General features: G+C 43.0%; 1 protein-coding gene across 1 annotated transcript in view; it reads right to left on the bottom strand.

The window, feature by feature from the left end:
• CSMD1 (CUB and Sushi multiple domains 1) overlaps positions 1 to 15,609 on the bottom strand; it is a 1,564,948-nt gene that overhangs the window by 428,812 nt on the left and 1,120,527 nt on the right. The window contains exon 11 of the mRNA XM_077771883.1: positions 7,423 to 7,526. Within this exon, the coding sequence (XP_077628009.1) occupies positions 7,423 to 7,526 (104 nt within the window). The remainder of the gene's footprint in view (positions 1 to 7,422; positions 7,527 to 15,609) is intronic.

Below are 15,609 nucleotides of genomic sequence, written 5' to 3'. Positions count from 1 at the left end.
AATTACCTAAGTTCCTACCTCCAGAAACTACAAAATATATAGGAAAATAAACCCAGAGGAGCAAGAGAGGAGTATGAAAAATATCAGAAATAAATAAAATTGAAAATAGAGGAAAAATATTAAAAAAGAAATATAAGCTATTTCTTTAATAAAATCCATGTAATTGATAAGCTTCTAAGAAGACTAGAAAGGGTTATAGAAAGGGAAAGGGAGAGGAGACATTCATCACCAATAAAATAGTGGTCATTACTACAAATTCAGCAGTCATTAATGACATTAAGCATGATGAGTAAATATTATAAACAACTTTAGCCTCAGACATTTGACAGCTTATAAAAAATGAACCAATTCCTTGAAAACCATAAACTATCAAAATTCAACCAAGATGAAATAATCTGAACAATCCTATAACCATTATAGACACTAATGCTGTAATTAAAAAACTCCCTCAAAAGAAATCTGTACACCCAGAAATTCACTGGAGAATTCTACCAGTGTTTTACAGAAGAATTAACACAAAATTTCCATCAACTCCTCTGGAAAATAACAGAGGAAGGACCACTTCTCAAGTCATTAAATGAGACCAGAATTACTATCATGTCAAAACTAGACAGAGAGAGAAGGAGGGAGGGAGGGAGGAAAAAAGGAAGAAGGGAGGGAGGGAGGGAGGGAAAGAGGGAGGGAAGAAGGGAAGGGAGGGAAGGAAAGTAGGAAATAAGGAATTAGAAACTACAGATCTATATGTCTCATCAACTGAGAGAAACATATGCTCAATTAAATAATAGAAAACTTAATCCAATAACGTGTAAGGAGAACTATTCTCCACCTCAGAGTGGAATTGATTCCAGGCATGTAAGGCTGGTTCAACATTCAAAAGTCAACTAATGTAACCCACAATATGAACTAGCTAAAAAAAGTGAAATATATACTCATATCAGTTAACACACACACAAAATTGATAAACTGCAAGAAATATTATATTTATGAACTGGAAGGCTCATTTCTCTCCCAACTGTTGAACAAATGTCATGCAATTCCTATCACAATTCCATCAAGAACTTTATAGTCATATACAAGCTTATTCTAAAACTGATATAGAATGGCTCAGATCCTAAAATAGCTAAAAAGACTAAATAAGACAATCAGACTCTATCAAATTGACACCCAAAGCAGAAGCTATGATGAGAAAAGTTTATAAATCAAATCTAATCAAGATTTAAAAGTTTGCTGTGTGAATTGGGGTACCTGGGTGGCTCAGTTGGTTGGGCGTCCGACTTCGGCTCAGGTCATGATCCTGTGATTCGTGGGTTCGAGCCCCGTGTCTGGCTCTGTGCTGACAGCTCAGAGCCTGGAGCCTGTTTCTGATTCTGTGTCTCCCTCTCTCTCTGACCCTTCCCTGCTCACGCTGCCTCTCTCTCTCTCAGAAATAAATAAAAAATTTTAAAAAGTTAAAAAAAAATTTCTGTGTGAAGACAAATATAAACAAGATAATAATAAAAATTTTAAAAAAGTAAGTAACAAACTAAGGGGAAATATTTGCAAACCACGTATTCTATAAAGAACTACTATCTAGGGGCACCTGGATGGCTCAGTCGGTTAAGCATCCGATTTTGACTCAGGTCATAATCTCAGGTTCATGGGACTGAATCCTGCGTCGGGCTCTGTGCTGACAGCTCAGAGCCTGTAGCCTATTTCAGATTCTGTGTCTCCCCCTCTCACTGACCCTCCCCTGCTCATGCTCTCTCTCTCTTAGAAATAAATAAAACATTAATTTTTTTAAAAAAAGTGAACAGGAATCATTTTGAGTTCAAATACCCATTGAGCAGGCTGCTGTCTACATGACCATAAATTAAAGCTCTTGTTGTTTTCATGGAAACGATGCTTTGTCACAAGACTGCCATGAGCCAACACAGGTACAGACCGATTCAGTAAATGCCAGTTCAATCTCTCCCTGGCTTCCTCCTTTCCAGTACATTCCATTTCCAAAGATGACACAGAACGCTGCTGAACCCTGCATGACTTATGGTACTAAAGCAAGAGTAATGACTCTAGTGATATAATAGTATCTTCTTGTTGCACTGTCCTTCTAATGTTCTAAAACCAATTTTTTTTTAAATCAACTCTTCCAGGGGCGCCTGGGTGGCTCAGTCGGTTGAGCGTCCGACTTTCGCTTAGGTCATGATCTCACAGTTCATGGGTTCGAGCCCCGCGTCAGGCTCTGTGCTGACTGCCAGCTCAGAGCCTGGAGCCTGTTTCAGTCTGTGACTCCCTCTCTCTCTGACCCTCCCCTGCTTACGCTGTCTCTCTCTCTCTCTCTCTCCTAGAAATAAATAAAAAACAAAACAAAACAAAAAATAAATCAACTCTTCCATTTAAAACAAGTCTTTGAGATTGGAAGGCATACAGCAGGGACTCAGGCATGTGGACATGTAACTGATTGTCTCTTATTGTTTTAAATGTCCTTATCTCCCCCAAGGAGAGAATAACTTTGCCTTTGCATTAATTTGATGTCAAAAACGCACAATACAAACTTGAAATGCTTTGGACTGATGATTAATGGGAAAGAGGTCCCTAGCTCTTCAGGTTAACAGTGTGTAAAGAAAGACATGCATTTCTTGGCTTCTTAGAGAAAATAGCCACAGTCAGTCAATACTTAAGATATAATGAGCAGAACATCTGGGAAATGACTCAGGTTGGCGGGGCCCCGAGTTCGCTGGAACTCACCCCGCTCATCTCCAGCAGATGCTACAGGTGACCTCTCCATCCCTTGGGACCTATGGCTTCTCTTCTGTAGGAAGTCAGCCTCCAAACACAACTTCCCACGGGCCCCCAAAGTTCTGGCCCACCTGCCTTCCCAGACCCCTCAGACACAGCTCATCTCCCAAACCCAACACGCTGGTGTCCAGTGGTCAGTTGGCTTCCCCACTGCTGGGTAGCTGGGGTAGAGAAGCTGGACACTGTAGCCCGCCCAGAGGGGTCCTGCTCCGCTAACCCTCTCCAGGACCCAAGCGAAGGCTTCCAGCCTCTGCCTCCTCCACTTCTCATCATTCCCTCCAAGCCTCCCTGAATCCTACTACGATGTCTGAGTTGCAATAATGTTTTTTATCAAAGAATCTAGTAAGGAAGCCCCTGGATAAAGAGGCAGCAACAGAAAGCTAACATGGGTAAAGTCTGATTTGTGCTATCAGCTGCACCCCTGCACACAGGCAATGCCATTAGGAAAATGAGAATATGACGAAAAATGTTTGTGATCGTGTGATCCCAAGCTTCCAAGAACCTAACGAGTGCCCTGGATAACTGATCATAAAAGCACGGGATTTTACCTAGAAAGCCCTTAAATAGCTGTCTTCATGTACTTATTCCTAATGCAACAGCTCAAGCTTTTCTCCAAAGCACTGAGATGTACATGATAGACTCCTCTGATGGTATCAAAGATATACAAACACAGAATCATCAGTTTTCAGTGTCTGCTTCTTTATAGCTCTTCCACAGTCTTTTAATAAAAAGAGACTGATGCCCTTTGGCTCAGGACCTGCTGATAACAGCAAGGAGACGTGGCCATGGTCGTACCAGGGGTTTGGGAAGCTTCTAGAAACAAGTAGCAGCTTTAGCAATAACAGATAAACTGACCATAAGAAACAACTGGCACCCTTAGCAGTTAATCCACAAATTCAGCTGGGCAGAGGCAATGCTACTTGCCCGCAGACCTCCCGAGTTTGGCTACTCATCCTCTGAGAGGCACGGACATTTAAAACCTATAACCCAAAATTAAAGCAATCTCCGGGCCACCAATTGCTAATAACCGAAAAGGCCAGAGGGAACCCCAGATGCAATTCTTCTGCAAATTAAACTCAAGACAATTATCAATATATATTCTTGTTTAGATCTCAACAGAGATTTGTTAAATAAGTTATTTAATTTTAAGCCTGTCCCTCCGTAAAAATAACCTGTGTAATCCATTGGTCTCTCGAGAAGATAAGGTTATTAAAAGGGACTCCTAAATTCAGTTGTTCTCTTGCTGTGCCAAGAATGTTAAGAAACTAAAAAGCCATTAGCAGGATCTGGACATTTTAAAACCATATTTAGGATGAGCTGGTGAGGCCACTTCACTCTCTAAATTTTTCCTGAGTATCGAAGACTAGAATTCCATTTCCTGCCCCGCCCCCCCCCAACACACACACAAAGGGGAAACCTATAATAGACTGAGCCTAAGGTAGCAAATACCAGTCTCCCATAAAGAAATTTCTTAACTCATATTTTTTTTGAAATCTGCACCATGAGATCCAATGACCTCCTCCCTTATCTGGTACAGAACTGTCCCCATGTATCTGCCTCTCTCCAGAGAGAGTTCCAGCTCCGCGCTGAGAATACTGTCTAGCATATACGCCCTCAGAAATACCTGTGTGTATTCCCTACAAGTACCTGTTTGTTTGAAGACACCAGCTGTGGTCTTCTCCCTGTTTTCTTTCTTTTTCTGTAATTTTGTCTACTAAGGAAATCTATCAGTGGCTTCTCTTTTCTCCACTGCCGCTGATTAAATGCCCAACTGATCTTTGTTACATTATGTTTCCCAAAGGGCACCTCAGTTTGATTCAGCTGGCTATTTAGAGTTTCATTTATAGATCTGAGCTATCGAGAGGAAGTTCTAATAACACTTACGTCAACGTAATACATAGTTTGCTGTTGCTCTCTTAACAACAAATAGCACTAAAAAAACAGGTCCATGACTCCAGATCTTTAATAGTGACCTAAGGGATTTTATAGGGCATTACTTTGCTCCATTTATATTTCATATTTTGCATTTATTTAGAATTTTCTCTCACTTACTTTGGTGACATCCTTTCGTAAATTAGCTGTTACGGTAATAAAAAAGCTACTTCACTCGTGGGTTACATTTCTTAGCCGTGCAGCACTTTCACATGCATTATTTCATTCTGCTCCCTGCCACAGGCAGGGGCCTTTATTATACATATTTCACAGGCATGAGAACTGAGGTACGGAGAGGTAAAGTGACTTCCCTCAGGGTCACAGAGACAGTTCATGGCAGAACTAGAGCCAGAAACTCCATCTTCAGCCTTCTGGCCCCCTCCCTGCCCATTCTGCTCATGCTCACAAACCACAGCAGGCCAAGGCTGGGCAGCGCGATGCGTGAGGGAAGGGACCCACCTCTTATAAATAAATGCATTTTCTGACCAGTAATTTGGCAAAAAAAGGAGTAACTATTTGGCAAGGGTGTGGGAAGAGGAACATGCACTTCCTGGGCAAGAGAAGAGACTGATGGAAACTTTTAGGGGGATTGTTGGAAATAAATGACAATGTCAATGATGTCACCTGTTCCCCCTGCAAATCACCTCCTGCAACTTCTGTTGAGGGCACACAGGCACGCGGACTCGTCTACCGCGCACTTGCTCATGAATGCCAAGTGCGCAGTAGGCAGGGGAAAGTGAGAGGCTCCATGAGAATCCCTCAGAAAACATGGGACGTCCATGTGTAAGAAACAGACAAAGGAGAACAGCTGGGTTTACACACCTACAGACATGCTGCTCATGCTAGTATGTGCATATCCAACATGTACCAGGTTTGTGGGGCGGGATAACCCCTCCAACATTGTGGTAGAGTCCCCTCCCTGAGGAACGTGGTGAGAAAAGACCTCAAGATAAGGGAAGGCTCCCTGGCTTCATGACACACCTCACAGCCCAGGGATGTGAGACCACCAACCACACTGTACGCCTATACCCTACCCGTATATGGGAGACAAAGAAGTCAAAAATGCATAGAAGACTACACCGCATGGTGTTCATGACGCAGTTCTCCGGGTCTGAACCCAACTGAGCCAGTGCCCGCACAAATAAAGTGGCTTCCTAGAAAGAAGAGCCTTGGTGTCACAACAACTCTCTGTGTGAGAATTCTGCTATAATCTACCAAAGTCTAAGTCTTACCGTTTATAACATGAGGAGACTATAAACCCCCAACTTACAGGATGAAGGTGAGGACCAGTTAAGATAATGTGTATTAGGTGCTTAGCATAGTACATGATATATGAGATATTCAATAAATATTAGCTGTGATACTGATACTATTATTATAATTACCATCATAAATCACCAGTCAGTAACATGATTTTAATCAGTAGTAGTGGTGGTAGTGATTGACACATGGGAAGATGAGGTGGAGACACGCTCACACAGAAAGATGCCCCACATATAATAAATGATAAAATAATAATAAATGACAAAAACATGTTCCCAATGTGGTCAGAATATGGCCTCTTTAGTTTTTACTGTATTGCATTGTATTGTAGAGTACTGTATTTAAGATTATTTATTTTGATAGAGAGAGAGAGAGAGAGAGAGAGACAGAGAGAGAATGCAAGCAGGGGAGGGGCAGAGGGAGAGTGAGAGAATCCCAACGAGGCTCGATGCCCGATGCAGAGCCCAACACAGGGCTCAGTCTCACGAACTATGAGATCATGATCTGAGCAGAAATCAACAGCTGGAGGCTTAATGGACTGGCCACCCGGGCGCCCCAATGACCCATCCATTTGTTAAATGCATGGGCAGCGTGTTCACCCACAGCACTTTTGTAACAAAGTGAATATCCTCACAAGCACCTGCTAAATATTAGAATGAGGGGGTATAATGGCCAGGGCTGCTTTGTTCCTGTTGTTGTTTTGTTTGTTTTGTTTCTGGCAGAATAATAAGTTGAGGGTGTCAGGGGCAAGCTTCACCACACATAAAAAGGAAACTGATGGGGCACCTGGGTGGCNCCTCTCAGAAAAAAAAAAAAAATTAAAAATTAAAAAAAAAAAAAAAGGAAACTGAGCAAAGCACACGTAAACTGAAAAAAGAGAAAGGTGAAATTTTGCAGAATGACCTCCATTTAGAAAAGAAGGTTCTGGCTCAGTAGTGGGGGTCACTGCATGAAGCTATGGGCGCAGGTACTTAAGACACTTCCCTTGGTGCTGGAAATCTGGACGACTCTGGACTCCCACAGACCACGGTTTCGGCTGGGAGAGGACAGGTCCCATAAGAGTGACAGAACTGTCCTCAAGGCCCAGCTCTGCAGGCAGGTGAGGCCTCCTGGGCGCAGCAGGGCAGGGCAGGCTGAGAGCCCGGGCTGGTGGCAGAGAGGGACCCACGTGCGCCTGTTTACTTCAAGGCTGTGACTGTACTTTTCAGGACTCTGGACACAGAGGTGCGCAGCCTATTCTCCGGTGCTGTTTCCCGACAGCCTCCTTGCCTTCAGCACGTGGTCTTACAGACCACACGAGCTCCAGCAAGATCTACGGCCTTATTCTAGAAAATACTTTCATTTCCAGAAACACTGATAAAAAAAGAAACCGAAATAGATGAAAGATACTCCTGAGTTGGTTCTCNCGCGTGATTGGGGCGGGGGGGGGGGGGGGCCCATGGCTGTACTTACACGTACAAGACGGTCCTGGCGTCGCCTACTTTTCCGGCGTCGCCCACGGTGAGGGTGTCATAGCCTCGTTCCAGCTCAAACTCCTCGAACGCAAGCTTGATGACCTGGATAACGCAAGGGCAGAGATTATGCTCTGGCATCACACAAATTCTCCATGACTTTACACAGTGCAAATAGTTGCAGCACACATTTTTGTTCCTAATTCCACTGTATTTCAAATAACTTTAGGTGTTTTAATAAGTAATTCTATAGATATGTGTATACATTTGAGAACTCGCAGTTATGGAATTTTATAGAATTCAAAACTGCTATCACTTCAAAGATATTATCAGTTCTAAAAGTGAAAATAACCCATTTTATGCTTTAAGTCAAATGTCTATCAAATATTTATTTTAACATTTACAGTGCTTGGCAGGACCAAAATATAACTTCATATAAGCTAAAGAAAGTGTTCATTAATTCTTTTAATATACCTCATATGTTAATTCTTTTAGTATTTCTTTTAATATATTTTGAGGACACCCAAAACACTCTGAAATAAATATTTTAGAGTAATGTATGCAGATTTTATGTAATTATCCATATTAACATATAAAAACAATCTCCTGAAGCTAGAAAGTTTTCTCCTACATTTAACCTTGCAAAGCCTAGAAGCTTTATTGTTCTAAAGAACACTTTGTCATGGTGATTGACCCCATGCCAACTAGACAAGACCGGTTTATGTCAGATACACCCATATATTAGGATTCTCTGGACTTCTTTTTAATAGAGCCAAGATCCTTTTCTCCAGAAGGGAAAAATGCTTTCTTTGGTGACCAATAATGTGATCATGGAGAAAGGGAGTCAGAGATGTCACAAAATTAGGCTAGAATCCTGAATGACAAAGAGAATAAGGAAATGGGGAGTTGGGTGGATGGTAGATAGTGACAGAGAGAGAGAGAGATGATAGATAAGAGAGACAGATACAGATAGTAGATTGGTAAGAGATACAAAGATCAATCAATAGAGAGATGAAAGAGACAGGTGATGGAGAGGATAGGAAAAAGTGATATAGGGGTGCCTGGGTGGCTCAGTCAGTTGGCATCCAACTTCAGCTCAGGTCATGATCTCGCAGTTCGTGGGTTTGAGCCCCACACTGGGTTCTGTGCAGGCAGCTCAGAGCCTGGAGCCTGTTTTGGATTCTGTGTCTCCCTCTCTCTCTGCCCCTCTCCCGCTCATGCTGTCTCTCTGTTTCAAAAATAAATAAAAACTATAAAAAATTTCAAAAAAAAAGAAAAAGTGATAGAGACAATAAACAGATAAACACAAATTATAGATAGATAAATAGACAAATAGAGGAAATAGATACATGGAGAGAGGCTGGAATCAAGGGAGGAAGACAGGACAGGGAGAAGAGAAACCATAATTTTAATGGGACCTATTTCAGAGTAGAGCTAAAACTCTGGAATCTTGTAAAAAGTGTCAAATGGCTATTTGTTAGACCTGATTGTTAGACCCATAAGGACGGGATGTGCGGTTCCCAAAGGAAGGCAGGCCTCCGAAGGGTATCCACGTATAATGTGTGCCGTCCTGAGCAGGCTCCAAGCAGGCGTTCTTCCAAGCAATGCTAATATGGAACACGTTAATTTTGCTATTTGAAATTCCTACTAAAATTAGTGATACAGTCTTATGATTTATTTAAAAAGTCTACCCTTTCAAACTGCAGTGTTTTCCTGAATACATTACTTCAGCAATCTGCTGTGAGACAGTGTGAGGCGGACGGCTCACGCAAACCAGCGTTAATATCGCATATGACGCTTAGGACCTGAGGTTGGCTTTACATCATGTTTTCTTTCCTGGGGGTCTGTTTGTAAGTGACCAGGGTCCATGAAGAAGAGAATAAAGGAAGTAAAGAACCATGGAGACAGCAGCTTTGTTCCCAGCACCTTTGGACATATTTACTCTGACCCGCCTCCTGTAACACCCTGCAGAGAAGCAACGAGAATCCATTATGGCCTAAGGGTCACGGTTGGATGGCTTGTAATGGGCCACAGACAGGGGGTCTCACCGGATCACTGTTTTCATTTGGTGTGTAAAAATGGCCATTTTGTGATTCTTCTAAGCCAAGGCAAAGGGAATCAGACAGGTTTTTGCTGGTGGTTAGCCTCAACGATCAGCCAGAGTCTGGTGTCAAGGGATATTCTTTATTCTATGCTATTAATGCTCCCTAAAGAGAAGATGTAGACCCAGTCTTGGGCAAAGAACCTAGAGTGTGTTAGACAGTATGGGATTCTATAAATAGCCTACCTGGTATTAACACAGAAGTATACATTTGTAATGAAACTTGGCATCATTTTCAATCAGGATGGGCAGAGATGCAAATAAAAATGACATTGAGTGAATACATTTGTAGGAAAATTATAAATACGTAAGGTGCACACCATGACGGTGTATATACACATACACGGTGAGATGATCACTACGGTCAAGCTCATCAACGCACCCTTCACGTCATTCCATGTTTTGTGTGTGGTGAGACACCTGGAGTGCAGACTTCCTGTGAACTTCTGGCGCTCAGTACAATGCAGTCACCTACGGGCACCACTCTGCACCTTGGTCACTCCACTCATCCGACAGAACGGCAACTCTGGCCAACGTCCCTCCGTGTCTGTCACTCCCTAGCCCCTGCTCATCACTGTCCCACTCGATGCGACTATGGATTGACCTGTTTTAGATTCCACAGACAGTGGGACATTGATCTTTTTGTCTTTATATGTCTGTCTTACTTCACTTAGCATAATGTCTTCCAGGTTCATCCACACCATTAACAAACGGAAGTACCTCCTTTTTCTAAGACTGGATAATACTCCTGTATACGTGAACGCACATTTCTTTATCCACTCACGTGCAGATGGACACTCCGCTTGTTTTCCTATCGAGGCCACTGTGAATACGAACGATGCTGAGATGGTTTGGGACTGTGAATGACCCAGTGACATTTAGCCAAAGTGGTTTCTTTAGCTCCTTTAGACACAGGCACACCTTCCACCCCGCCTNCACTGTGAATACGAACGATGCTGAGATGGTTTGGGACTGTGAATGACCCAGTGACATTTAGCCAAAGTGGTTTCTTTAGCTCCTTAGACACAGGCACACCTTCCACCCCGCTGTTCCCTGCAGATGGCCACCTCCACATGCTGCCACGGCTCCGCCCATGGCTGTTTCTCGGTGGCGCCTCCCCTGCTCACTCTGTCCGACAAAGCCCACCTGTGTCAACACTGCTGTTTCCCTGCAATGTTCTGTCTTTTGCAATCCTCACAGGCTTCTCTTCCTGCCTGCCTCACACCCCCACGGTCAATGCCATGAGGGCAGGAACTACACTTCCTCCACCTGCTGAGGCCAACAAGTGAGTCAGTCTCTGGGGACTTACTGTAAGCTCCGTCCACGCAGGCCACATGCTTGGGATGAAAACAAAGAGGAGATGGGCGAGGTTTTAGTCTTCAAAGAAAACTGAAAGTCTGCTGGGGGTGTTTTGCTAAACACAAAGTCATTACCAGGCTTCTACCTTTTACAGATTAACATCTCTAACAGATAAAATAGGAAGGGGTAAGACACAGTAAATAAAAACTAAAGACAGAGTTCTAAACTTAAAAAAATTGAAAACCCACAGAGGATATTTTGATAAGTACAGAATAATTATAGAAGTTAACATATACAAGTAAAGATTTCTTAGTGACAATAGATGAAATCATTTACTTTCCAGTCTCCAAACAGAATCTCAGGTTGGTCAGAAAGGGATGCTTCTCACTCTGGATTTTGGTATCATCTTTAAAGTATCTTCTTGGCATTTTGTAATATTATGTATTTTTTCTTTTGCAAATTCTCAGGATCTCACTGTTGTAACAGAGTTGGTCTGAGTAACTCCTCCTAATGAGTTTATTTTTTTTTTTTTTGCATTAGCAAGTGTATCAAAACCCCCATAGACTCTCTGAGAATAAACTATCCTCTGTTTAAACACTTCTAAGTCAAGTGCTTCTAAAGTATGTATAGAAGATTTGTTTCTTAACCTTTGCAAAAGAAACATAAATCAGTATCTACAAAATATGACCCAGAGTGACCTTACACCCATATGTTTATCTCCTGGGAACAATTAAAAACATATTTAAGTATTAATTCCCTACATGATTCTTCCCTGTCTCTCTCTCTATGCTTCCATTTGTTCATTAATTCCTCAGTTATTCATATATTCAAGGCAAATTAATGTCTGGGCCCTCTATCACAAACCCAGCTTTGTGCACATCTTCTCATTTGTATAAGTACACTTTAAAAACACCGCTACCACCACACAGGCCAGTGATGTGCTTATCAACAAAGGGGCTTCTTAAAAGAGCGAGGTACTAAATCAATTGTCCTGAATGCTAAGTTTTATCAGTACAAAAACACATTTCAAGACAAAGTAGAACCATTTAAATTGGGCACCAGTTGCTCTTAAAATTTGAATTAGCATCAGAAATGGTGGGGAGAGGGAGGGCTGAGAAGACACCACGTTTCCAGGTCCCAATTTAGTGTTCCTCCCCTGACCCCACACCAGAGGTAGACAGCAGTGCCTCACATATGGGGGCCACCCCACACACCACCGAGCAATGCTTTCTACATGCAAGCCCGTGTGTGGGAATATGGCTGTGCCACCAGTCGCACGTAGGTCTATGGACTTAAAGGTTTCTTGGGCTGTAGGAACACATGATGTGCTTTCCTGTGAAAGGGTGTTGAGCAAATTAAAGCAGAAACAGTGGCTGATGAATAATTTTAAATAAACCTGCATAATCTCTGTTTTCTTTTACTTTGTTCTTACGAGTTGGAAGGGAAGATCTGCCAAACTGATACAAACCAACCATAATGGGATTTGTATTGTTTTAGACACAATATAACAAATTGGAGTGGCCAATAAGTACAGGTTTTTACATGGAGCGCAGAGGGTTTTCAGAACACTGTACATGCTCTGTCTGGTACTATAGTGGTGGGTACACATTCACTTTTTCACACTCTCAGAATGAACAACGCCAAGAGGAGCCCTCATGCAGACCTTGGGCTCTGGGCGATGGTGGTGTCCACGTGGGGTCATCAGGTGCAACAAATGCACACCTGGGGGGGTTGCTGGTCATGAGCGAGGCTGTGTAGGGAGGGTGAGGGGGGACAGGAGAAATCTGTGGCTTCCTCTTAACTTTGCTGTGAATGTAAACCTGCTCTAAGAAGCCTGCATACATACATACAACTTCATATCCTTTTAAACAATGAATAGAATCCTTGAGTCTTATAAAAAGTTAACTTACATATTTTATCTAATTAGAATGCTATTTTGTTATCAGAGCCTGGATAATTTGTTTTATATAATTAATTGAAATTGAATTCTAAAATCTTAAAAAATATCTCCAAACCTGGAGACTCTATATATAAGTGTTTCCATACATGTCACCTGCCTCAATTCTGCTAGGAGGTTCCACACACTGTTTCTCTAACTAATTCATCTTCAGTATTCTTATCAAAGAGGCACAGAGGGACTTAAATTAGAATCAAAACAAAACAAAACCAAAATCTAACAGGGGTGTCTGGGTGGCTCAACTGGTTGAGTGTCCAATTTCAGCCCAGGTCACGATCTCCCAGTGAGTGAGTTTGAGCCTCGCGTCAGGCTCTGTGCTGACAGCTCAGAGCAGAGAGCCTGCTAAGGGTTCTGTCCCTCTGTGCCCCCTCCCCTGCTTGTGCTCTCTCAAAAATAAATTTTAAAAAATAAAAAATAAGCAAACAAAAGGGATGGCACTTTTTCCTTCTTCTGTGTAACTGTGGAACAGCTCATTATACGTAAACACGTCGCACTCAACTCCGCCCCAAAGACAACCGCAGAGTAAGCAATGCGCTTGTCGCCAGCACGTCCCCAGCTACCCAGCTAGCTGGAGGCTCCACCCGGCAGCCGGCAGCGGTAGGCACTTGCTGGGCCGTCCCGACAGGCGGGGACGAGCACACACAGCAGCACGGACCCTAACGGAAACGCCCCACCAGAGCTCCGACACACTGCACTCATCCAAGCGTTTCAGCTACGAGTGGAGTGCCATGCTCAGCAGGGCGCGCAACTTTTGTCCAAGGCTCGGCTCCTTTAAGAACCGTTGTGATGTTGCCACTGGATGAAGTCTGATTGTTCCTGGAGCCAAGAGCTGATGTGGACACGTTCGTGGGGATGAAGGGGTGCATCGGGGGCCTCCATTTTCCACACTGCTGCTACCCAGGCAAGGAGGGAAGAAGGGCAACTGGTGACCCCCCCAGGCAAGTCTTCTACCCTCTCTAGAAGTTCACTTCTCTGGGGCAAGAAGTAGCACCTCTTGCCCCACATCCTGTTTGCGCTAAGTCTTCCCGTATGAAAATTCTTAGGCTGGATGACTGACGTGAATAATCACCCCACGCAAGCCTCTGTCACACGGCCGCTTTTAACGTGTGTACTTGTTTCAGGCTAAGGCCTCAAGTGCCCTCCAAAAGTCAGCATCTTCCAAACGCCTTTGCAGGTACACAGAGACATGGCCAAAAGTATGCACAAATGCACATGCGCACCGCCTTCTAAAGGCGCTGTAGCACTGACCGACTCCTATCCAACCTCTAGCATATAATAGTCTCTTTTCATTTCATTATTTTGTTATGTTTATTTATTTTTGAGAGAGAGAGAGAGACAAAGCACAAGCATGGTGGGGGGCGGGCAGCTAGGAAGAGAGGGAGACACAGGATCTGAGGCAGCTCCAGGCTCTGAGCTGTCAGCACAGAGCCCGACGTGGGGCTCGAACTCACAAACCACGAGACCGTGACCTGAGCCGGAGTTGAACATTTAACTGACTAAGCCACCCAGATGCTCCTCTTTTTAATTTTATTTTAGAGAGAGAGAGAAAGAGAGAGAGTTGGGGAGAGAGACAGAGAGAGAGACAGAGACAGAGAGAGAGAGAGAGAGAGAGAGAGAGAGAGAGAGAGAGAGAGAGAGAGANCTGAGCTGTCAGCACAGAGCCCGACGTGGGGCTCGAACTCACAAACCACCAGACCGTGACCTGAGCCGGAGTTGAACATTTAACTGACTAAGCCACCCAGATGCTCCTCTTTTTAATTTTATTTTAGAGAGAGAGAGAAAGAGAGTTGGGGAGAGAGACAGAGAGAGAGACAGAGAGAGAGACAAAGAGAGAGAGAGAGAGAGAGAGAGAGAGAGAGAGAGAGAGAGAATCTTAAGCAGGCCCCACACTCAGCACAGAGCCTGAAGCAGGGTTCGATCCTATGACCTCGGGATCATGACCTGAATGGAAATCAAGAGTTGGACAGTCAACAGACAGAGCCACCCAGGTGCCCCTATAATAATCTTTTTAAAAGCACAGCGGGAACTGCTTTTTTCATGCTAAGATGTGACAAATCACATACTCATTTCAGCAGAAGCTCATGACTGCTCCGTTGACAGAGGAGTTCCTAAAGTTCCTTAGTCCTGCAGAATCTTGGCCATGAGGGGAAGCTGAAACCCCAACAGGCCACAGACTCCCATGGTGTGTGAATCAGGCTTAGTGATAAAATAGAGGAGTCACATACTGTTTCATCTCACCAGTAACTTAGAGTGTGTCATCTACGTTTTAATAAGTTTTTATCACAAACGTTGTTCAAAGTGAAGGAGTTTTCTTATTATGTCTATATAGTTACAAAATTGGGGTATCCAGCTCTATCCGAGGGCCAAACGGAATTAGATTTTTCTATGTATGTTCATGCTTCTGATATAGTGGCTTTTCACTAATTATTAATTGTTATCATTAATTTTACCATGCTTAATTCATGACAATTCCTTTCTTTTTCTTTTTTTCATTTTTTAAAAAAATGTTTATTTTTGAGAGAAAGAAAGAGAGACAGAGTGTGAGCAAGGGAGGGGCAGAGAGAGAGGGAGACACAGAATCTGAATCAATCTCTAGGCTCCAAACTGTCAGCACAGAGTGTGATGCAGGACTCAAACTCATGAACTGCAAGATCATAACCTGAGCCAAAGTCAGTCGTTTAACAGACTGAGCCACCCAGGTGCCCCAAAACTTAATTTATGATGAATTAAGAGACCACCATATTCTTATAAAGCTATAATTAATTATATTTTATGTTCTTTCCAATTTTAATAATAAAATATTAATAAAGTATACATAGTAGTAATATTGT

The sequence above is a fragment of the Crocuta crocuta genome, unplaced genomic scaffold (genome assembly GCF_008692635.1).
Source record: "Crocuta crocuta isolate KB4526 unplaced genomic scaffold, BGI_CrCroc_1.0 scaffold111, whole genome shotgun sequence".
NCBI lineage: Eukaryota > Metazoa > Chordata > Mammalia > Carnivora > Hyaenidae > Crocuta > Crocuta crocuta.
The sequence above is the reverse complement of the archived record's forward strand: the minus strand, read 5'-3'. Positions and strand labels throughout refer to the sequence as shown.